Source organism: Rhincodon typus, chromosome 16 (assembly GCF_021869965.1).
Source record: "Rhincodon typus isolate 14 chromosome 16, sRhiTyp1.1, whole genome shotgun sequence".
Classification (NCBI taxonomy): Eukaryota; Metazoa; Chordata; class Chondrichthyes; order Orectolobiformes; family Rhincodontidae; genus Rhincodon; species Rhincodon typus.
Genome location: NC_063347.1, coordinates 7,099,933 through 7,119,945, shown reverse-complemented (window position 1 = coordinate 7,119,945; position 20,013 = coordinate 7,099,933). Strand labels below are relative to the sequence as shown.

The 20,013-nt window shown below is 44.6% G+C and overlaps 1 protein-coding gene across 1 annotated transcript in view; it reads left to right on the top strand.

Moving 5' to 3' along the window:
* The window catches only part of LOC109916444 (collagen alpha-1(VII) chain-like), a 260,704-nt gene that overhangs the window by 6,101 nt on the left and 234,590 nt on the right, over positions 1-20,013 (top strand). The window contains exons 5-10 of the mRNA XM_048606678.1: positions 146-292; positions 1,090-1,209; positions 5,021-5,170; positions 10,186-10,325; positions 13,401-13,524; positions 16,308-16,451. Of these exons, the coding sequence (XP_048462635.1) occupies positions 146-292; positions 1,090-1,209; positions 5,021-5,170; positions 10,186-10,325; positions 13,401-13,524; positions 16,308-16,451 (825 nt within the window). The remainder of the gene's footprint in view (positions 1-145; positions 293-1,089; positions 1,210-5,020; positions 5,171-10,185; positions 10,326-13,400; positions 13,525-16,307; positions 16,452-20,013) is intronic.

Genomic DNA, 20,013 nt, shown 5'->3' with positions numbered 1-20,013 from the left:
GACACACACACACACACACACACACACACACACACACACACACACACACACACACACACACACACACACGTAGCATTAGCTGCATGCTGTATTTATTTAGATCTGAAGTAGATGGGGTAAGTAATGAATGAACCTCTGTGTGCAGGTGGCCCGGAGACCACTCGGCTGGTTACAGCAAACACTGACACGTTTGACATCTTGAACCTGCAGCCAGGGATGAGCTACGTCATTCAAATCTCCTCACTTTTCGGGAACCGTGAAGGGACCCCTACAACCATTACAGCTGCTACAGGTAAGATTTAATGTGTGGTTAGCTCGGTTGGTTGGATGGCTGGTTTGTACTGCAGAGTGATGCCAACTGTGTTGGTTCAACTCCCACAGGAGGCTGAGATTATTATGAAGTGGGTAACTCTCTGGTTAAACTTAATTCCAGTCATCTTTCTGTAGTGAGGGAGCAGCTTTCTGGGACTATAGTGGATTTACTGAGTTTCTGATATGATCACTTTATTTCTGTAATACCTTTCATGATCTCAGAACATTCCAAAGTAGTAACAAATAAGGGGATGGTTTTATTAACCAGAAAACCTAACAATTGAATGAATGAATGATTTTATTGTCACAATGAAAAAAGTATTCTGTTGCCACAATTTGGCACCATTTTAAGTTACAAAACAATAACAAGAGAAAACTAAAATATCTAGGTAATGTTCTGGGGACCTGGGTTCAAATCCCACCATGTTACATAAATGGCAGAAGAGGCTTAAAGGGGCAAATGGCCTACTCTGCCCCTATTTTCTATGTATGTGCCCTACACAAAAGACCTTCTTCAATTAGGTCTATGATGGTGTTTTGATCTGTGATGTCCCAGACTCATGACAGGTGCTATTTGATTTCAGGTCTTCCTAAAGTTTGTATGGGACGGAATCAAAATTGGCGTATGGGTCTGTGGATTTGGTGTCAGGTGGCTTAGTCTCAGGCAATTTTAGTTTCATCTTAACAGTATCACTATGGCCATGAAGGAGGCCATTCAGCCAATCAAATCCATGCTAGCCATGGTTTCTGAAAGTTCTCTTGTTACTTTGTTTGCAGCTCAGGCTGCGAGGGTGCAGGATTTCCGAGTGACCGATGTCGACCTTGGCAAAATGACGCTGGGCTGGTCCCGTGTTCCTGGAGCTACCAGCTACATCCTTTCTTGGAGACTCGCTACCTGTAAGTTCAAATATAGAAATGCTTACAAATGATTGACCTTTCTCTGTAAGTCTTTAAGGAAGAGAAGCATTACATAACGACATTGCTGTTCTAATCACTGTCTGGCTTTGGCAACAAGACTAAGATCAGATCTCACTTCTTTGCCGTCTTGTTTGTCAACTACAGAATGTAAATAGGGAGACTATGGTTTGGTGGTATTATTGCTAGACTGTTAATCCAGGGGGACCTTACCTCAAATCCTGTCATGGCAGAAATTTAAATCCCATAAGGAAATTCACAGTTAAGAATCTAATGATGACCCTGAATTCAGTGGTGGGGAAGAATCCCACCTGTTCACAAAAAAATAGGGGCCAAAAATATTAGATAGTCCCTGATAAATTCAGGGGAAATCTGTTAACCGAGAGTATGATGACCCTGTGCAACTCAGTACCACAGGAAGTGTTATTTTCCTTTATTCATTAACAGGATGAGGGTGTTGCTGGCTATTTATTGCCCAGAAGACAATTCAGAGTTAACCCCATTGCTGTGGGTCTGGAGTCACATATAGGCCAGACCAGGTAAGGATGGCAGTTTCCTTCCCTAAAGGGCATTAATGAACCAGATGGGATTTTCCCCTACAATCAACAATGGATTCATGGCCATCATTAGATTCTTAGTTCCAGATAATTTATTAAATTCAAATTCCACCATCTGCCATGGCAATATTTGAACTCAGGCCCCCAGAACATTACCTGGGTCCCTGGATTAACAGTCCAGCGATAATACCACTAGGCCACCACCTCCCCGTGTGGTTAAGGCCAATAGCAATGATGCAGTTAGGGTGGCAATGGTGATAATGTCACTGAACATCAAGCAGATATTTTTGGGATATGGGTTCAAATCCCACCACAGCAACTGGTAGAAATTACATTTGATTAATGAATAAATCTACAATTGAAAGTTAATCCCTGTCAGAGTGACCATGAGCTTTCATTCATTGTCAGATAAAAAGGTTCACAAATGCCCTTTAAGGAAGAAAATCTGTCATCTTTTCCAGGTCTGGCCGACATGTAAATCCAGACAATGTGTTTGACACTTAAGTTCCTGCTGGATAGTTAGGGATGTGCAATAACCAGCGATGCCCTTGTCCCACGACTGAATGAATTAAATAAATGCAGCATGCAGGACACCAGACAAAATACCATTCTTTGCTGATGTTTTGGAGAATACAGAAGCAGACTGAGAAACACCTTTGGAAATGGGCTGTGCTCAGATTCTCCTGTCAGTTTGTCTCTCGCAAACAAGACACTGATTACAACGCTACAAGCAAAGACAATAGCCAGGCACTCTTTGCCTGTTGCTGTTCAGTTTATATTAATGCTCTGGATGCAAATGCAATTGGCTGTTCTTGTTACATGGGTGTTGCGCAGATTCTGTCTTGCAAGTATCAAACTGCACGGAGATTTCATCATTGATGTTGTAGTAACTCAGCAGAGCGCTAACAGCACTTCAGTCCTAATTCAGACTGCCCTTGTTCTGTGCTCCAACAGCATTAGCACATCTTTACACGGCTAACTTACGCCGAGGAGGTTCACACTCTGATGAACTTTGCTAGGTTCATCGTGAATCCAACAAATCATTGTAACACTTTCACAGCTTCTCATCTCTAGAAAGACAAGAGATCCTCTGGCCAAACGTGAACAATGAAATCAGCCAGTGTAGTGATTGCAACAGATGAGCTAAGCAAGCTAACCAGCCACTGATGAAGATCCTGAACGGATCATGGATGATGGTTGGAGCACACTGCCCACCCCCACTAACCCCCTCTCAGTTGAGTTTCTGGTCTATGGTAACCCCATTCAATAATGGGGAATTCAATGATGGTAACACTGTTGTTTATCAAGGGAGTGGTGGTTAGATTGTCTTGTATTGGAGATGGTCATTGCTTGGCATTTGTGTGGCACGAATGTTACTTGCCACTTGTCAACCCAAACCTGGATATTGTCCAGATCTTGTTGCATTTGAATTTGGACTCTTTCAGTATCTGAAGAGTCATGAATGGTGCTGAACATTGTGCAATCATTGCCGAACATCCTGACCTTATGATGGAGGGAAGATCATCGATGAAGCAGCTAAAGATGGTTGTGCCGAGGACACTACCCTGTGTAACTTATACAGAGATGTCCTGGAGCTGAGATGACTGACCTCCAGCAACCATGACTGTCTTCCTATATACCCAGTAGAGAGTTTGCCCCCGATTCGCATTGATTCCAGTCTTGTTGCGGCTCTTTGATACAACACTGAGTCAACAGTGGTCTTGATGTCAAAGGCTGGAACTCTCACCTCACTGAAAGCACACTTCAGTCATTACAGCATTCCAAACATTGTTGTGAGCAACAATGGCACTCAATCTGTGAGTGAAGAATTTAAGTGCTTCATAAATGATTGGGAAATTTGATATCTCACATTGTCTTCACACTCTATCCTGAGTCAGTGCTGAGGCAATCTGGGACCTCAGTTGTCTCTCCAATGGCATACGATAAATTTGAACAAGCAGACATATTGTTGTTTTAGCAGAGACATGCACACAACTGCTCTACCTCTGCAGTCAGCTGATGAGGAAGATGTGACATCACCAATTTCACAAAAAGGCCATCAGTCCCAGAGTTCCACTGTTTCCCAACAACGAAAACGGTTCGGCAGCAACAATTGCCATGGTGCCAGCACTTTCGATGGGAATGGCATTCCCCTCTGAAGGAACATCATCCGAGGAACAGGCAGATGCCACATGAACTGCCAACAATAGCATGCAATGTGTCTCATAAGAAGACCTGCATGGTTTAAGGATTATGTATAAAATACATGTACAGAGACTGATGAAAGTGGGACTGATGAGAATTAACACATGGTTCTGTCATGCATTTTTTTTGTTGGCTATGTGTAGTGGGTAATGTTTAACAGCAAATTATTGTGCATTAAATTTTTTTTATAGAAATTAATAGGAGTGGGTGAGTGGGCAGGCTGGCGAATAATCAGTGAGTGTGGGGGGCTGGCGAGGTGAATGAGTGTATGAGTTAAAACTCTAACCCCTTCTTAAAATCCCTAGACATACAGACGGGCAGACACATTCAGAAAGACACAGACAGGGAAAAGTAACTGAGAACCACAATGCAATCGCAATAGCCCACAGTGTTCGCTGAGTTAATCCATTTGGCTTGTCAGGAGTTTGCGTTTCTCAATCTCTTTTCCCCAGGTTCTAATTCTTCTTTGAAGGAGGCGCAGGATGACTGGCACAGTAGCTGCAAAGTCTCTTAGTGATTGGTTAAAGGCAACAGTTTGCAGTGACTGGTGAGAGAAAATAACTGTCTTCCTTCAGGCTTCAGGGAGGGAGACTTAGCACCTCCCCAATCGAGCAGTCCAAAGGCTGCATTGTTCACAACAACCTGGCCAGCAACCAGTCAGAGTTGGCATCAGGCTGATGAACTTTGGCATCCACAACTGGTCACAATTGCACAAACCAATCAGCTGCTTGTTTCTAGACACATCTCACTTTGCAGACGTACACTTGGTGCCATCCCTAGCACATGTCCATGACTGTGGCTGGTGGCAAGTTACGTACAGTTGCCGTTTTCAGTCAGTTTCATTTAATTATTCCTTCTGGCCGTACCTTCTCAAGGATGACCTGGGACGCTCAATACCTTGCCAGTGAACCTCATGTCCCAAGAAAGAATAAAAATAACTGCTCGCAGTGGACTGTTGAGGATTAGTGTTTGCTCATTAGTGTCTAAATGCTGACACCTCCCTGTAATCCCATAATATTTATACCTTTCAGCACAAAAAGACGAGCAATCTGTCACTATACCAGAAACAATCAGTACCTACCAGATCACCGACTTGCAACTTGGGAGAGAGTACGTCTTCACAATCCGGCCAGTGTTTGGAACTGAATTTGGACCTGAAACGTCCATTACAGAGAAACCTGGTGAGTGGGCAATCATAGAATGTTCCAGAAGCCCAGGGGCCATCAAATGTCTTTTTCTGTGCAGGGACTGTCTTCATTGGTCAGTGCATTAAGTATAGGAGTTGGGAGGTCATGTTTTTACGCTGTGCAGGATATTAGTTAGGCCACTTTTGGAATACTGTGTGCATTTCTGGGCTCCCTGCTTTAGGAAGGATGTTGTGAAACTTGAAAGAGTTCAAAAAGATTTCCAAGGATGTTGTCACAGGCTTGGGTGGGGGGGTTTGAGCTATAGGAAGAAGCTGACTAGGCCGGGGCTGTTTTCCCTGGAGCATCGGAGGCTGAGGGGTGACCTTATAGTAGATTATAAAATCATGAGGGGCACGGATAGGGTGAATAGCCAAGGTCTTTTCCCCAGAGTAGGGGAGTCCAAAACTAGAGGGCATTGGTTTAAGGTGAGAGGGGAAAGATTTAAAAGGGACCTGAGAAGCAACGTTTTCACGCAGAGGGTGATGCAGGTATAGAATGAGCTGCCAGAGGAGGTGGCGGAGGCTGGTACAGTTACAGCATTTAAAAGGCATCTGGATGGATACATGAATAGGAAGGGATTAGAGGGATAGGGACCAAATGCTAGCAAAGAGGATCAGATCAATTTAGAATATCTGGTCAGCATGGATGAGTTGGACCGAAGGGTCTGTTTCCATGCTGTACAGCTCTATGACTTTATGAGTCAAATCTGATGTCTCTGCTCGCTTTTGTGTTCCTGGGTTACAGGGAGAGGGTAGGGGACTAGTTTTGGGTGGGATGCTGTTCAGAGGGTTGGTGGGGACTTGAAAGACTGAATGGGATTCTATGACTCTATGATTCTATGTCCCACGCTACATCTGTAACCTCTGTTAATCTCACAGCCCATCAAGATCTTTGTTTTTCTTCAATCCTAACCCTTTGCACATGCCCAGATTTCATTGCCTGCTCATTACCGCCCATGCCTTCACCTGATGGCTCTAAGCTCTGGAATTTGGTAATTCCTCTTCAACCTCTCCTCAGGCCACCTGTTTTCAGATGCTCTTGAGAGCCTACTTCTATGACCTTTGTTACCTGTTTAATATCTCCCTCTGTGGTTTGATGTTTCCCTATGTTTAAAATGCTGTGTAAATATCTAGAAAGCATGGTTTATTTTTTTATGAGGAAAGGCTGGGCAGGCTTGGCCTGTATCCACTGGAATTTAGAAGGATGAGAGCGGACTTGACTAAAACATATAAGATCCTGAGGGATTGTGATGTGGTGGATGTAGGGAAGATGTTTCCTTTTATGTTAGAGTTTAAAAACAGGGATCGCTGTTTAAAAATAAGGCAATGCCCATTTGAGACAGAGATGAAGAGAATATTTTTCCTCAGAGAGTGATGAGTCTTCAGTGGTGCAAGTTGGATAGTTTTAAAGCAGAGGTAGATAGATTCTCATTAATCAAGGGGGTGAAAGATATCAAGGGTTAGTCAGGAATGTGGAGTACTCAAATCCGTCATGATTGCATTGAATGGCAGAGCAGGCCCGAGGGGCTGAATGGCCTACTCCTAATTTGTATGTTTATCGAATCTTTATTCTTGGAAAGAGTGAGAGAGATGACGAGACACACCAGACGTCCGGCCTTTTCTCATAAGATAAGCCACACATCCCAGATATTTATACAGCATTTTAAACACAGGGAAACACCAAACCACTGAGGGAGATATGAAGACATGTGGCAAAGATCACAGAACTAGGTTTTAAGGAGAATCTGAAAACAGGTGGCATGAGGAGAGGTTGAAGAGGAATTGCTAAATTCCAGAGCTTAGGGCCTTCAGCTGAAGGCATGGGTAATAATGACTGGGCAATGAAAGCCTGGGATGTGCAAAGGATCAGAACTGAAGGAAAGCTGAGGTCTTGATAGGTTGTGAGGTTGGTGGAGGTTACATAGTGTTAAAGGTTTGGATGATGAAAAATCTGTTAAATGTGTTCCAGAAAATTTTCTTTCTCAATATGAAAATCTTCCTACTATAGAAACAGCAAAACTTGACCTTCTCTTGGGAAATAAGGCACGGTAAGGACTGAAGTGATAATAGGGGAACACTTTGGGTCTGGTGATCATAATTCTATTTGTTTTAAAATAGTGATGGAAAAGGATAAGCCTTGCATAGAGGTTAAAGTTTTTAATTGGAGTAAGGCAAATTTTAATGATATGAGACAGCAACTTTCAGAACTTGATTGGAGTAGACTGTTTGCAGATAAATCGATGTCTGATAAATGGGAGGCTTTCACAAGTGTGATAACGAGAGTTCAGAGGCATTATGTTCCTGTTAGAGTGAAGGGTAAGGCTGGTAGGATTAAATAACAATGGATGAAAAAAGATATTGAGGTTCTAGTCAAGAATAAAAAAGAATCATATATTAGATACAGACAGTTGCATTCAAATGAATCTCTTGAACAGTATAAGGAGTGTAGGGGCATTCTCAAGAGGGAAATCAGGAGGGCAAAAAGAGGATATGAGATAGCCTTGGCAGATAAGGTTAAGGATAATCCAAAGAGATTCTACAAGTACGTTAAGAGCAAGAGACCGACTAGAGAGAGAGTAAGGCCCTTTAAAGATCACAGAGGTCATCTTTGTGTTGAACCTCAGGAGATGGGAGAGAGATTAAATGAATATTTCGTGTCAGTTTTTACTTTGGAGGAAGAAATGGAGGCTCAAGAACTCAGAGAAATAAATATTGACGTTTTGAAAACATTCACATTACAGAAGAGGAAGTGCTGGAGGTCTTAAAAAACATAGAGGTGGGTAAGTCTCTGGGACCTGATCTAGTGTATCCCAGGACATTGTGGGGCCCCTTGCAGAAATATTTGCATCGTCCATAACATGGATGAGGTGCCAAACGACTGGAGAGCGACTAATGTTTTGCCTTTGTTTAAGAAGGGATGTAATGAGAAGCCTGGGAGCTATAGAGCTGAGAGTCTGACTTTGGTGGTGGGTAAGTTGTTGGTGGTAATTCTGAAAGATAACATTTATACGTACTTAGAGAGGTGAGGAACGATTAGGGATAGTCAGCATGGTTTTGTGCAAGAGAAATTGTGTTTTCCAAACTTGATTCAGTTTTTTGAGGAAGTAACAAAGAAGGTTGACAAGAGTAGAGTGGTAGACATTGTTTACTTGGACTTCAGTAAAGCTTTTGACAAGGTCCTGCGTGGTGGACTAATTAGTAAAGTTAGATCACACGAGATTCAGAGCGAGTTTGCCAATTGGATGCAAAATTGGCTTAACAGCAGGAGACAGTGGTGGTGGAGTGTTCTTTTTCGGACTGGAGACCTGTGACCAGTGGTGTTTCACAGAGATGGTTGCTGGGTCCACTTTTGCTAATCATTTATACAAATGGTTTAGATGAGAATATAGAAGGCATCATCAGTACGTTTGCGGATGACACCAAAATTGGCGGTATAGTGGACAGTAAAGAAGGTCATCTAAGATTACAAAGAGATCTTGATCAATTGGGTCTATGGGCTGAGGAGTGGCAAATGGAGTTTAATTTGGATAAATGTGAGGTATTGCATTTTGGTGGCACAAACAAGGGCAGGACTTATACAATTAAAAGTAAGGCCTTGGGTAGTGTTGTAGAACAGAGAGACCTAGGGGGTCGGGTACATAATTCTTTGAAGTTTACGGCACATGTAAACAGGGTAGTTAAGAACGTATTTAACACACTTGGCTTCATTGCTCTGACCTTTGAGTATAGGAATTAGGACGTCATGTGGAGGTTGTACAGGACCTTGGTGAGGCTGCTTCTGGAGTACTGTGTGCAGTTCTGGTTGCCCCGTTGTAGGAAGGATATTATTAAGCTAAAGAGGGTTCAGGAAAGCTTTACCAGGATGTTGCCAAGAATGGAGAGTGTGAGTTATAAAAATAAGTTGGATAGGCTGGGACCTCTTTTCACTGGAGCATAGGAGGTTGACGGATGACCTTATAGAGATTTTTAAAATCATGAGGGGCATAATAAGGTGAATGGCAGGTGTCTTTTCCCAAGGGAGGGGATTTGAAGACTAGGGGACATCTTTTTAAGATGAGAGGAGAAAGATTTAAAAAGGACATGAGGGGCAACCATTTTTACACAGAAGGTAGTTTGTGTGTGGAATGAACTTCCAGAGTAGGTGGTGGATGCAGTACAGTTAGAATGTTTAAAAGACATTTGGATAAGTACATGAATAAGAAATGTTGGAGGGATATGGGCCAAGCATGGACAGGTGGGACTAGTTTAGTTTGGGATTGTGGTCGGCATGGACTGGTTGGACCGAAGGGTCTGTTTCTGTGCTGTACGACTCAATGACTGGTCAGGTGACACCAAACTAGGAAAAACTGGTAAAAGCTAGCATGCGTTGGATAAGAAAGCAGCTTTGGGGATCATGGGATATGACAGATTAGATGGAAAGTTGGAATTGAGCACGTTGGGCCAATACTCAAGAGTTTAGAAGAATGAGAAGAGACCTTATTGAAACATTTAAGATTCCAAGGAGGCTTGACAGGGTGAGTTCTGAGAGGAAGTTTCCCATTGTCAGGAAATTCAGAACTAGGGACATAGCTTAAAAGTTACAGGTCACCCTTTTAGAATCATATTCGTAGAATTATAGAGATCTACAGCATAGAAAAAAGGCCCTTTGACCCATAGCGTCTGTGCTGGTCAAAAACAACCAAGTAACTATTCTAATTCCATTTTCCATGCAGTTGACACATAGCTTTGTATCCCTTGGGTCCAGACCTGAAACGTCAGCTTCCCTGCTCCTCTGATGTTGCTTAGCCTGCTGTGTTCATCCAGCCGTACACCAGATTAGCCCAGGGTCTTGTTGAATAGGAAAGCAGGTTTAAGGGGCCGAATGACCTTCCCCTGCTTTGAGTTCTTGTGTTCCTGTGTGGTCTGTAGATCGATCGAACCTGGTAGAGTTGTCTCGAGGGGCTGGATGGCCTACTCCTGCTTCCTCTCTCCCTGTCTGTTGAGACCTGACTTGCTTTGTGTTGTTTGCAGTGTGCAACAGAGCACGAGCTGACATCGTGTTCCTGGTCGATGGCTCCTGGAGTATTCAAGAAAACAGCTTTCAGAAAGTGAAACAGTTCCTGTACAATGTGGTCTCTTATCTACCCCGCATTGGAACCGATGCCACTCAGGTAGGCCTGTTCCACTCCCCTGACCCCATAAGCATGTGAGAAAGTGATCAGGATGATCCCTAGTATGGAGGGATTGTCTTAGGAGCAAGGGCTAAACAAATTACACTGGGGAGGCAATAGCCCAGTGGTATTATTACTGGATTGTTAATCCAGAGACCCAAATAACATTCTGGTGACCTGGGTTCAAATCTTATCCTGGCAGATGGTGAAATTTGAATTAAATAAAGGTGGAATTAACAATCTAATGATGACCATGAATCTACTTACAATTGTCAGAAAAACCCATTTGGTTAATAACAAGGACCAGTACAGCACAGGAACAGGCCCTTCAGCCCTCCAAGCCTGTGCTGATGCATATTGCCCTTCCACACTAAAACTGTCTTCACTTACAGGATCCATATCTCTCTATTCCCTTCCTATTCATGTATTCATCCAGGTGCTTCTTGAATGCTACTAGTGTGCCTGCTTCCAGCACGTTCCAGGCACTCACCACCCTTTGTGTGAAAAACCTGTCTCGCACATCTCTTTTAAACTTGCCCCCCCAACACCTTGAACCTGTGTCCCCTAGTAATTGACACCTCCACCTGGGAGAAAGCCTCATATTTTTCATTCTATCCATGCCATTCACAATCTTCTATCAAGTCACCCCTCAACTCCTGCATTCCAGTGAAAACAAACCCAGTCTATCCTTCTTCATAGCTAAAATCCCCCATACCAGGCAACATCCCGGTAAGCCTTTTCTGTTTGCTCTCCAAAGCATCCACTTCCTTCTGGTAGTGTGGTGACCAGAACTGTACGCAATATTCGAAGTGTGGCCTAACTAAATTTCTATAATGCTGCAGCATAACTTGTCTATCCTTATACTCAATGCCCCTTCCAATGAAGGTAAGCACACCACAGGCCTTTTTTACTACCTTATCTGCCTGCGCTGCCACTTTCAGTGATCTGTGGACCTGCACACCCAGATCCCTCTGCATATCGATACTCCTAAGGGTTCTGCTATTCACTGTATAATTTCCACCTGTACTTGACCTTCCAAAATACAACACCTCACACTTGTCTGGATTAAACTCCATCTGCCATTTTCCTGCTCATGCCTCCAACTGATCTATATCCGACTGTATCCTCAGACAATCTTCGTCACTATCCACAACTCCACTTTGTATTGTTCGCAAACTTACCAATAAGACCAGCTATATTTTCCTCCAAATCACTTATGTAGACCACGAACAGCAGAAGCCCCAGCACTGATCCCTGTGAAACACTAGTCACATCCCTCCATCCTGAAAAGCATCATTCCACTGCTACCCTCCATCTATGACTAAGCCAGTTCTGTATCCATCTTGGCAGCTCACCCCTGATGGCATGTGACTTCATCTTTTGTACCAGTCTGCCATGAGGGACTTTGTCAAAAGCTTTAATGAAGTCCATGTAGACAACATCTTCAGCTTTTCCCTAAAAAATCTTCGTCACCTCCTCAAAAAACTTGATTTAAGTTAGTGATGCATGACCTTCCCCTCACAAAACCATGCTGTCTATTGCTAATAAATCCATTTGCTTCTAAATGCGCATTGATCTTGTCCCTGAGAATCTTTTCCAATAATTTCCCTACCACCAATGTGAGGCTCACAGGTCTGTAATTTCCTGGATTATCCCTGCTACCCTTCTTAAACAATGGGACAGTATTGGCTCCTCTCCATTCCTCTGGGAACTCACCTGTGGCCAAAGAGGATATTTGTTCCAGCAATTTATTCCCTTGCCTCCCTTAATATTCTGGGATAGATCCCATCAGGACCCTAATGTTCTCTAAAGTCCTTTAGGGAAGGAAACTGCCATCCTTACCTGGTCTGGCCTACGTGTGACTCCAGACCCACAGCAATGTGATTGACTCTTAACTGCCCTCTGGGCAATTAGGGATGGGCAATAAATGCTGCCTGGTCAGCGATGCCCTCATCCTCTGAATGAATAAAAAAAAGATTGGGACTCTACTCACTGGCATTTCGAAGAATGAGAGGTAATCTCATTGAAACATAAAAGATTTTTAAGGGTAAATGTTGAGAGGAGGTTTCCGCTGAGGGCAGAGTCTAGGACCAGAGGGCATAGTCATAAGATTAGGATAACAAGGTGTAGAGCTGGATGAACACAGCAGGCTAAGCAGCATCAGAGGAGCCGGAAAGCTGACGTTTCAGGCCTAGACCCTTCATCAGAAAAAAAAAATGATGAAGGGTCTAGGCCCGAAACGTCAGCCTTCCTGCTCCTATGATGCTGCTTGGCCGGCTGTGTTCATCTGGCTCTACACCTTGTTATCTGAGATTTTCTGGCATCTGCAGTTCCTACCATCTCTGTCATAAGATTAAGCTCTTTTTGCCTCTGGAGTTTACCGAGCTGTTAGTTTGGCGATTGCTGGGGTCAAAGGTCAAGCATACTATGGGCTTCAAATGAGAGAAAGGTTTGGGGGATAGTTGATAGCGATGTTCAAGGCCATAGGGAGCTGGGACAGAATTGGTTGTGAGAAACTGTTCCCATTTTTTGGGAGGACCGAGAACCAGAGGACACAGATATCCGGGAAATGGACCAAAAAGAACAGCAGGAGGAAAGTCTTTTGATGCAGAGATTGGGTAGGACCAGGAATGGGTGGCCATGATGCTGGTGGGGGCAGATTCAATTGTGGTTTCCGAAAGGGAATTGGATATACACCTAAAGGCAAATACTTGGCAAGGCTGCGGTGAAAGGGAAGCGTGGAACTAGCTAAGTTACTCCTGCAGCACCACCAGTACAGACAGGATAGGCCGAGTGGCTTCCTTCGTTTGAGCTGCAACCATTCTGTGATTCAGTTGGGGAGATCAATGATATAAACACCAAGCTTCTAGGTTCAAGTCCCTTTTGCTCCACTGGTGTGTAATAACACCTGTGAGCAGGTTGAGATTATCTTGAAACAAAACACCTGCTATGACACTTCTGCCAGCATGAGCTGTTATGAAGCTTTACAAAACAGGAACGTCAAATGAGAATTGTATGCTTGTGTTTGGTTAGGATGAATTTGCCTTGTAATTTTGTATGCGTATCGTTATGCAGGTGTCAGTGGTTCAGTACAGCGATGAGTCCAAAATTGAAATTCCACTTGGCCGATTTGGTACCCATCGGGAGCTGCTCCAGGCCATAAGAGAACTTCCGTACCAAGGCGGTGGGACTCAAACAGGTTGAGTATCTGAACACTAAGGGGCTGTTGGACCTAACGTAGAGACCTTTATAAAAGGACCCTCTGATAGGCTTGCGGTCTGTTCCTGTCTACGACATTTTATCAAAGCATTGGGGGAAGGGGGCAGAACAAGGCTCATCATCATGGCCACAATCTCAGGATGAAGTTAATGGGATGGAATTCACTTGGCTGTTCTGTGACATTCTGGTCATGTATCGCAGTAAATGTCGAGGAAAATGACTGAGAAGCACCCAGGAGCCAGGGATGGTAAGTCCTGGTCTGTGCTGGCAGTCTCTGGTGGGTCTGACCCAGGGACGAGCTCGAACATAAAGCAGGTAGGATCCAGAGTGTTGGATCTCACAGGGCTAAGTGCTGAAGTATAGGATTGGACCGTAGTCTCAACACAGTTGCAATCTTCTAATTACAAAGATACACATTGGTAATATCAAACCAGCTTGTTCCTTTATGTATGAGCTCAGAGATATTTGTAATCAACCTGTCCACTATGACACACGTCTGGCACAGGTGTCACTTGAACCAGGCCTTCTGATCCAGAAGTAGGACATTACCACTGTGCTGTTAGAGTCCATTTGTACGCCACAGAATACTTTGATTTCCCCCCCATCTAGGCATTTCTAATTACACTTACCAAGGATGTTATGACATACTTCTGGAGCAAGTGAGACTTGAACCCAGGCCTCCTCGCTCAGAGGTAGAGGCATTGCCACTGCATCACAAAAGCCCAAAGGGAGAGACCTACATGTACAGGATTGAACCAGGGCCCTTTTAGGTGTTCAGTCTGACACTGCTAGCGGAGCTATTTTGACCAACAGCCTGTTATAACGCAGATGAGTCCCTTATTAATCCCCACCACCTGAATATAATTAATACCCTAGTGGGATCTTCTGATGTAATGGTAATGTGCCTACCTCTGAGCCAGGAGGCCTGCATTCAACTGCACCAGAGGTGTGAAATAACATCTCTGAATAGGTTAATTAATAAATAACTGTGTGCAATCAACCTGAACACATTAAATAGATTTTGAAAGAACCAGTGAATACACTTGGCTAATGGGGCGCTGTGCCACCGACCCTGTAAACGTGGGGAGGGACAGTAACTGAAGGCATCAGAAGGTGCAACATAAATGCAATTTCCTGGATTGCAGAGGGTGGGAAGGTGCGGACAAAGGGTAGGGCGTGGAGTAGCTAAAACCTTCCTGCGCATGTTCTGTCATCCATGAGTGGCTCAGTGGTTGGCACTGCTGCCTCACACTGCCAGGGACCTGGGTTCAATTCCTCCCTCAGGTGACTATCCATGTGGAGTTTGCACATTCTCCCTGTGTCTGTGCAGGTTTCCTGCAGGTGCTCTGGTTTCTCCCACAGCACAAAGATGTGCAAGCTAGGTGGATTGGCCATGCTAAATTGCCCATCGTGTGCAGGCTAGGATTAGTCATGGTAAATGCAAGGTTAGGGGAATGCAGGTGAGTGGGTCTGGGTATGATGCCCTTCAAGAGTGTTGGTGTGGACTTGATGGGTTGAATGGCCTCTATCTGCATTGCAGGGATTCAGTGATTGCAAATTATGGGTTTAACTTCTTGAAAGAGTTTCTTTTAATGGGATACTTTTGTACATTAAACGTTCACTGCAGTAGGCAACAATTTCTCCAGTTATTCACAAACATATCCCTTAGTCGTGTTGAAGCAAACCATGCTAGCAATGGTCATGTTTGTGATCACCTGTACCTTCAATTCTTCTTCCTTTATTCACTCATGAGATGTGAGTGGCATTGGCTGGGCCAGCATTTATGATCTGTCTCTAATTGTCCCTGAGAAGGTGGTGGTGGGCTCCCTTATTGAACGCTGCAGTCCACGCGCTGTCTGTAGAAACGAGCCTTGCGTCGGTCGCCACAGTAATCTGGGGTGAGATGTCCCATTGAGATCAGTGCAGTGCATCTAGAAGAGAAACAGCAGATTTCCCCTGCAAAATAAAAACCAAAAGAACTGCGGATGCTGTAAATCAGGAACAAAACCAAAGTTGCTGGAAAAGCTCAGCAGGTCTGGCAGCATCTGTGAAGGAGAAAACAGAGTTAACGTTTCGGGTCCGGTGACCCTTCCTCAGAATCCCCCTGCATCCTCTTTAAGTCTCAACAAACACCAGTTTAAGACAAAAATCAGCGTCACTGGTCATTGAATGTTCCTGTTTGTGGGATCTTGCTATGCTCATTGGTAATAATCATAGATTGTTGATTACTACCCGACTCCTTTACTCATGGCCTATGCAGTATCTACACTCCTCGCCGTGTCTAATCTGTGTAGTTCCATGTAGAACTCTGAAATGGCTCGGTGAGCAGCTCAATTGGATCCAACTGCTGCAGAAAGTGTTGCCAAATTACCTACATCACATTATTAACTACGTCACAGTGTTACCTACATCGCATGGGGGCGCAGTGGTTTCAAGGAGGTAGCTCACTGGAAACTTCTCAAGAGCACTGAATGGTAGCCATGCCAGTGATATTCCCAAACCCATGATTGAACAGTAATCAATGGAATCAATGTGGGATCAAGCTCAATGTCTTCCTCTGAGGAAGCAATTGATTCTTTTCTCCACAACTTACATTCCAGAACATTGGCTCCACTGTGTGGCGATGAAGGTGCAGGATTTCCATGATGGTGTGTGTCAGTTCGCTGGCGTGTTTCCCGAGGTTGCGGGATATGTGATATAAAGGTGCGAGTTTTTCCCTTTTTCTTCCGTGTTTTGTAAACCCTATTTTCTGTCCTTCTGCAGGGAAGGCGATCAGTTTTGTCCTGGATTATGTATTCCGCCAGGCAGCTGGGAGACGCCCTGGTGTGCCAGCCCTGCTGGTTCTGGTGACGGATGGGCGCTCAGATGACGGAGTTACAGAAGCTGTCAGGAGGGCAAAGGCAGCAGGTATTTGCCTGCATTCTACGACCCTCCCACCCTGAGGAGATTTCCCGGGAGGCGGAACGGAGCAGGGTGGAGCGATGGGGTTGGTGGGGGGAGGGAGCAGATGAAGGAGAGGGTTTTAGAAAATATAGAAAATGCGAAGGGCTTTGCTGGGATTGCATCCCCAGGAGCAGAACGCGGCAGACTTCTGGGTCCTTGAATGTAGCTGTTTGTGGGATCTACCTGTGCATACATTCGCTGGCGTGTTTCTCAAGATTGTAAGAATCAACACCTCGATGCACACGCAACGACTCATGAATGAGAAACACGGACATACCACCTGCCAAATCTGGGGCCTGTCACACTCTCAAGAACAAGAAGCAAAGGGACTTATTTGTACGGACAAAAGGTTCAAGTAATTGGATGGCTCTTTCAAAGGGCTGGCACAAGGAAGATGGGTCAAAGGGCTCACCTCTGTGCTGTACGATGCCATGATTTACACATTTTGCCATCATCGCCCATTTAAGACAGAGATGAGGAGGAATTTCTTCTCTCAGAGGGTTGCGAATCTCTAGAATTCTTTACTACAGAGGGTTGTTGAGGCCGCGTCATTAAGTATGTTCAAGGCTGAGATAGACAGATCAAGGATGAGAACATAGAACATAGAACAGTACAGCACAGCACAGGCCCTTCGGCCCACAATGTTGTGCCGACCTATTATCCTACTAAGATCAAACTACCCTGCATACCCTCCATTTTATTATTATCCATGTGCCTATCCAAGAGTTGCTTAAAAGTGTCTAAAGTATCTGACTCCTCTACCACTGCCGGCAGCGCATTCCACACGCCCACCACTCTCTGTGTGAAGAACCTACCTCTGACATCTCCCCGAAACCTTCCTTCAATCACCTTAAAATTATGCCCCCTTATAATAGTCATTTCCACCCTGGGAAAATGTCTCTGACTATCCACTCTATCTATGCCTGTCATCATCTTCTACACCGCTATCAAGTCACCTCTCATCCTTCTTCGCTCCAATAAAAAAAGCCCTAGCTCCCTCAACCTTTCCTCATAAGACCTGCCCTCCAGTCCAGGCAGCATCCTGGTAAATCTCGTCTGCACCCTCTCTAAAGCTTCCACATCCTTCCTATAATGAGGTGACCAGAACTGAACACAATATTCCAAGTGTGGTCTAACCAGAGTTTTATAGAGCTGCAGCATAATCTCGTGGCTCTTAAACTCAATTCCCCTGCCGATGAAAGCCAACACACCATACGCCTTCTTTACAACCCTATGGGGAAAAAGCAGGAAAGTGGAGTTGTGGATTATCAGATCAGCTGTGAATAGCAGAGCAGACACAGTGGGCTGAATGACCGATTTCTGCTCCAATGTCTTATGGTGTTTCTGTAACATGGATGCAGATGCACGGAAACACTGTCATTCCGATCTCACCACTAAGTTTTACTCTATATACCTGCAGTTGTACATTGTTGTTCCTCTGCCAAGATGGTGCTGGGGGTTATGGTGGTGTAGTGGTAATGTCCCTGGGCTGTTATCTAGAAATTCAGCTTAATCCTTTGTGATAAGGGTTCAAATCTCACTGGTGAAACTGATATATAGCTAGCAGTGAGTCCAGAATATAAATGTGTTTAAATAGGGTTAGCAACTAAAACAACTGTTGTTAAAAACCCATCAAGTTTGATAATGTCCTTTACATAGAAACTTTTCAGCCCACTCCATCATTCAATATAATCATGGCTGATCCTTTATCTCAATACCATACTCGTGCTCTTTCTCTACTCAAACCCTATCTCTTGGTTTTGGGGATGGCCCCAATGCACTGCTCTTGAAAAATTTCTAGTGAGCTGCCTTCTTGAAACCACATCATATTCTTGGCCTCCATGTCCTTCTGTGGTATACAATTGCTCAAGTTTCCTACCCTTTGAATGAAGAAATTTTCCTCATCTGAATCCTAAATCGTCTCCGCTATCCTAAAACTTTTTGGAAAAGGCCGTTTGCTGTCCTTACCTGGTCTGGCCTACATGTGACTCCAGACGTACTGCCAATGTGGTTGTCTCCAACTGCCCTCAGAAATGGCTTAGCAAGCCTCTCAGTTCAGGGGCAACTAGGGATGGGCAATAAATTTCGATCTTGGTGAAAAGAAATGAATAATCCTGCAAGTTCCTCCCTATTTTATACAGTTCATTATGATTGTGAGTTGGATGACCAGCCGTGATCATATTGAACAATGGAGCGGGCTCAAAGGGCTGAATGGCCTCAGCATTTATTGCCCATCCCTAATTGCCCAGAGGGCAGTTAAGAGTCAAGCACATGGCTGTGGGTCTGGAGTCACATTTGGCTGGACCAGGTAAGGATGGCAGTTTCCTTCCCTAAAGGACATTAGTGAGCCAGATGGGTTTTTCCCCAATAATTGGCAATGGATTCACAGTCACCATTAGACTCTTAATTCTAGGTATTTTATTGAATTCAAATTTGACCATCTGCTATGGTGGGATTTGAACCCAAGTCCCCAGAATGTTATCTTCATCTCAACAGTCCAGCAATAATACCACTAGGCCATCACCTCCCCTCAACAAGCTATGTCAAGTGCAATATTGGACCGTCATCTGAGAGTTTGTTGGCCTGTACTTTTGGGATTGCTGGGAGTGCAGTGGGTACAGGGTGGGATGGGGGGTCCACAAGGCATTTCACAGAGTTGCCACACTGGGAATCTTTACCTCTGTTGGAGGGGGGAAGCTGTTTTACCTTCTCTCCTGAAGAGATGGCATCAAAGTGCACACTGATGTCAGTTTACACAGTAACCTATCGCTGACCTGAATCAGAGACTACAGCTTAAACAGCAACAGCCTGCATCAAACATGGCTGACCCGCATGAAACTCTCACATTCCTCGTGCCTGATGTGTGTTGAAAGGATTCACAAGTTGACACTCAGCTTGCTGGCTGTGTTACAAACATGCCTTCCTTCATAGGATCATAGAATCCCCACAGTGCGGAAGCAGGCCAATCGGCCTATTGAGTCCATACTGATGCTCTAAACAGCATCCCCCTACCCAACCCCTGCAACCCTGCATTTTCCCATGCCTAGTCCACCTAGCCTGCACATCCCTGGACACTGTGGGACAATTTAGTATGGCCAATCCACCTAAGCTGCACATCTTTGGACTGTGGGAGGAAACCGGAGCACCCGGAGGAAACCCTCGCAGACACGAGGAGAATGTGCAAACTTCACACAGACAGTCACCTGAGGGTGGAATCAAACCCGGGTCCCTGGCGCTGTGAGGCAGCAGTGCTAACCACTGAGCTACTGTGCCGCCAAATTCCTGGTGAGCAATACCATCTCAGAAGTTCTAGCTCAGAGGCTGAGATGGTATCCACTGTGTCACCAGATCTCCACAAAGAGAGGATGTTCACAAGAGTGTAAAAAGCCCAATGGTTGTTAGGAAGTGTAGGCTGACGGGGAATCTCACAACATGGTTAATGTGCGACGTTATCCCGGGAAACTGCCCAAGGAGCATTAAACAAGACTAACGATCTGAATAACAAGGTGTAGAGCTGAATGAACAC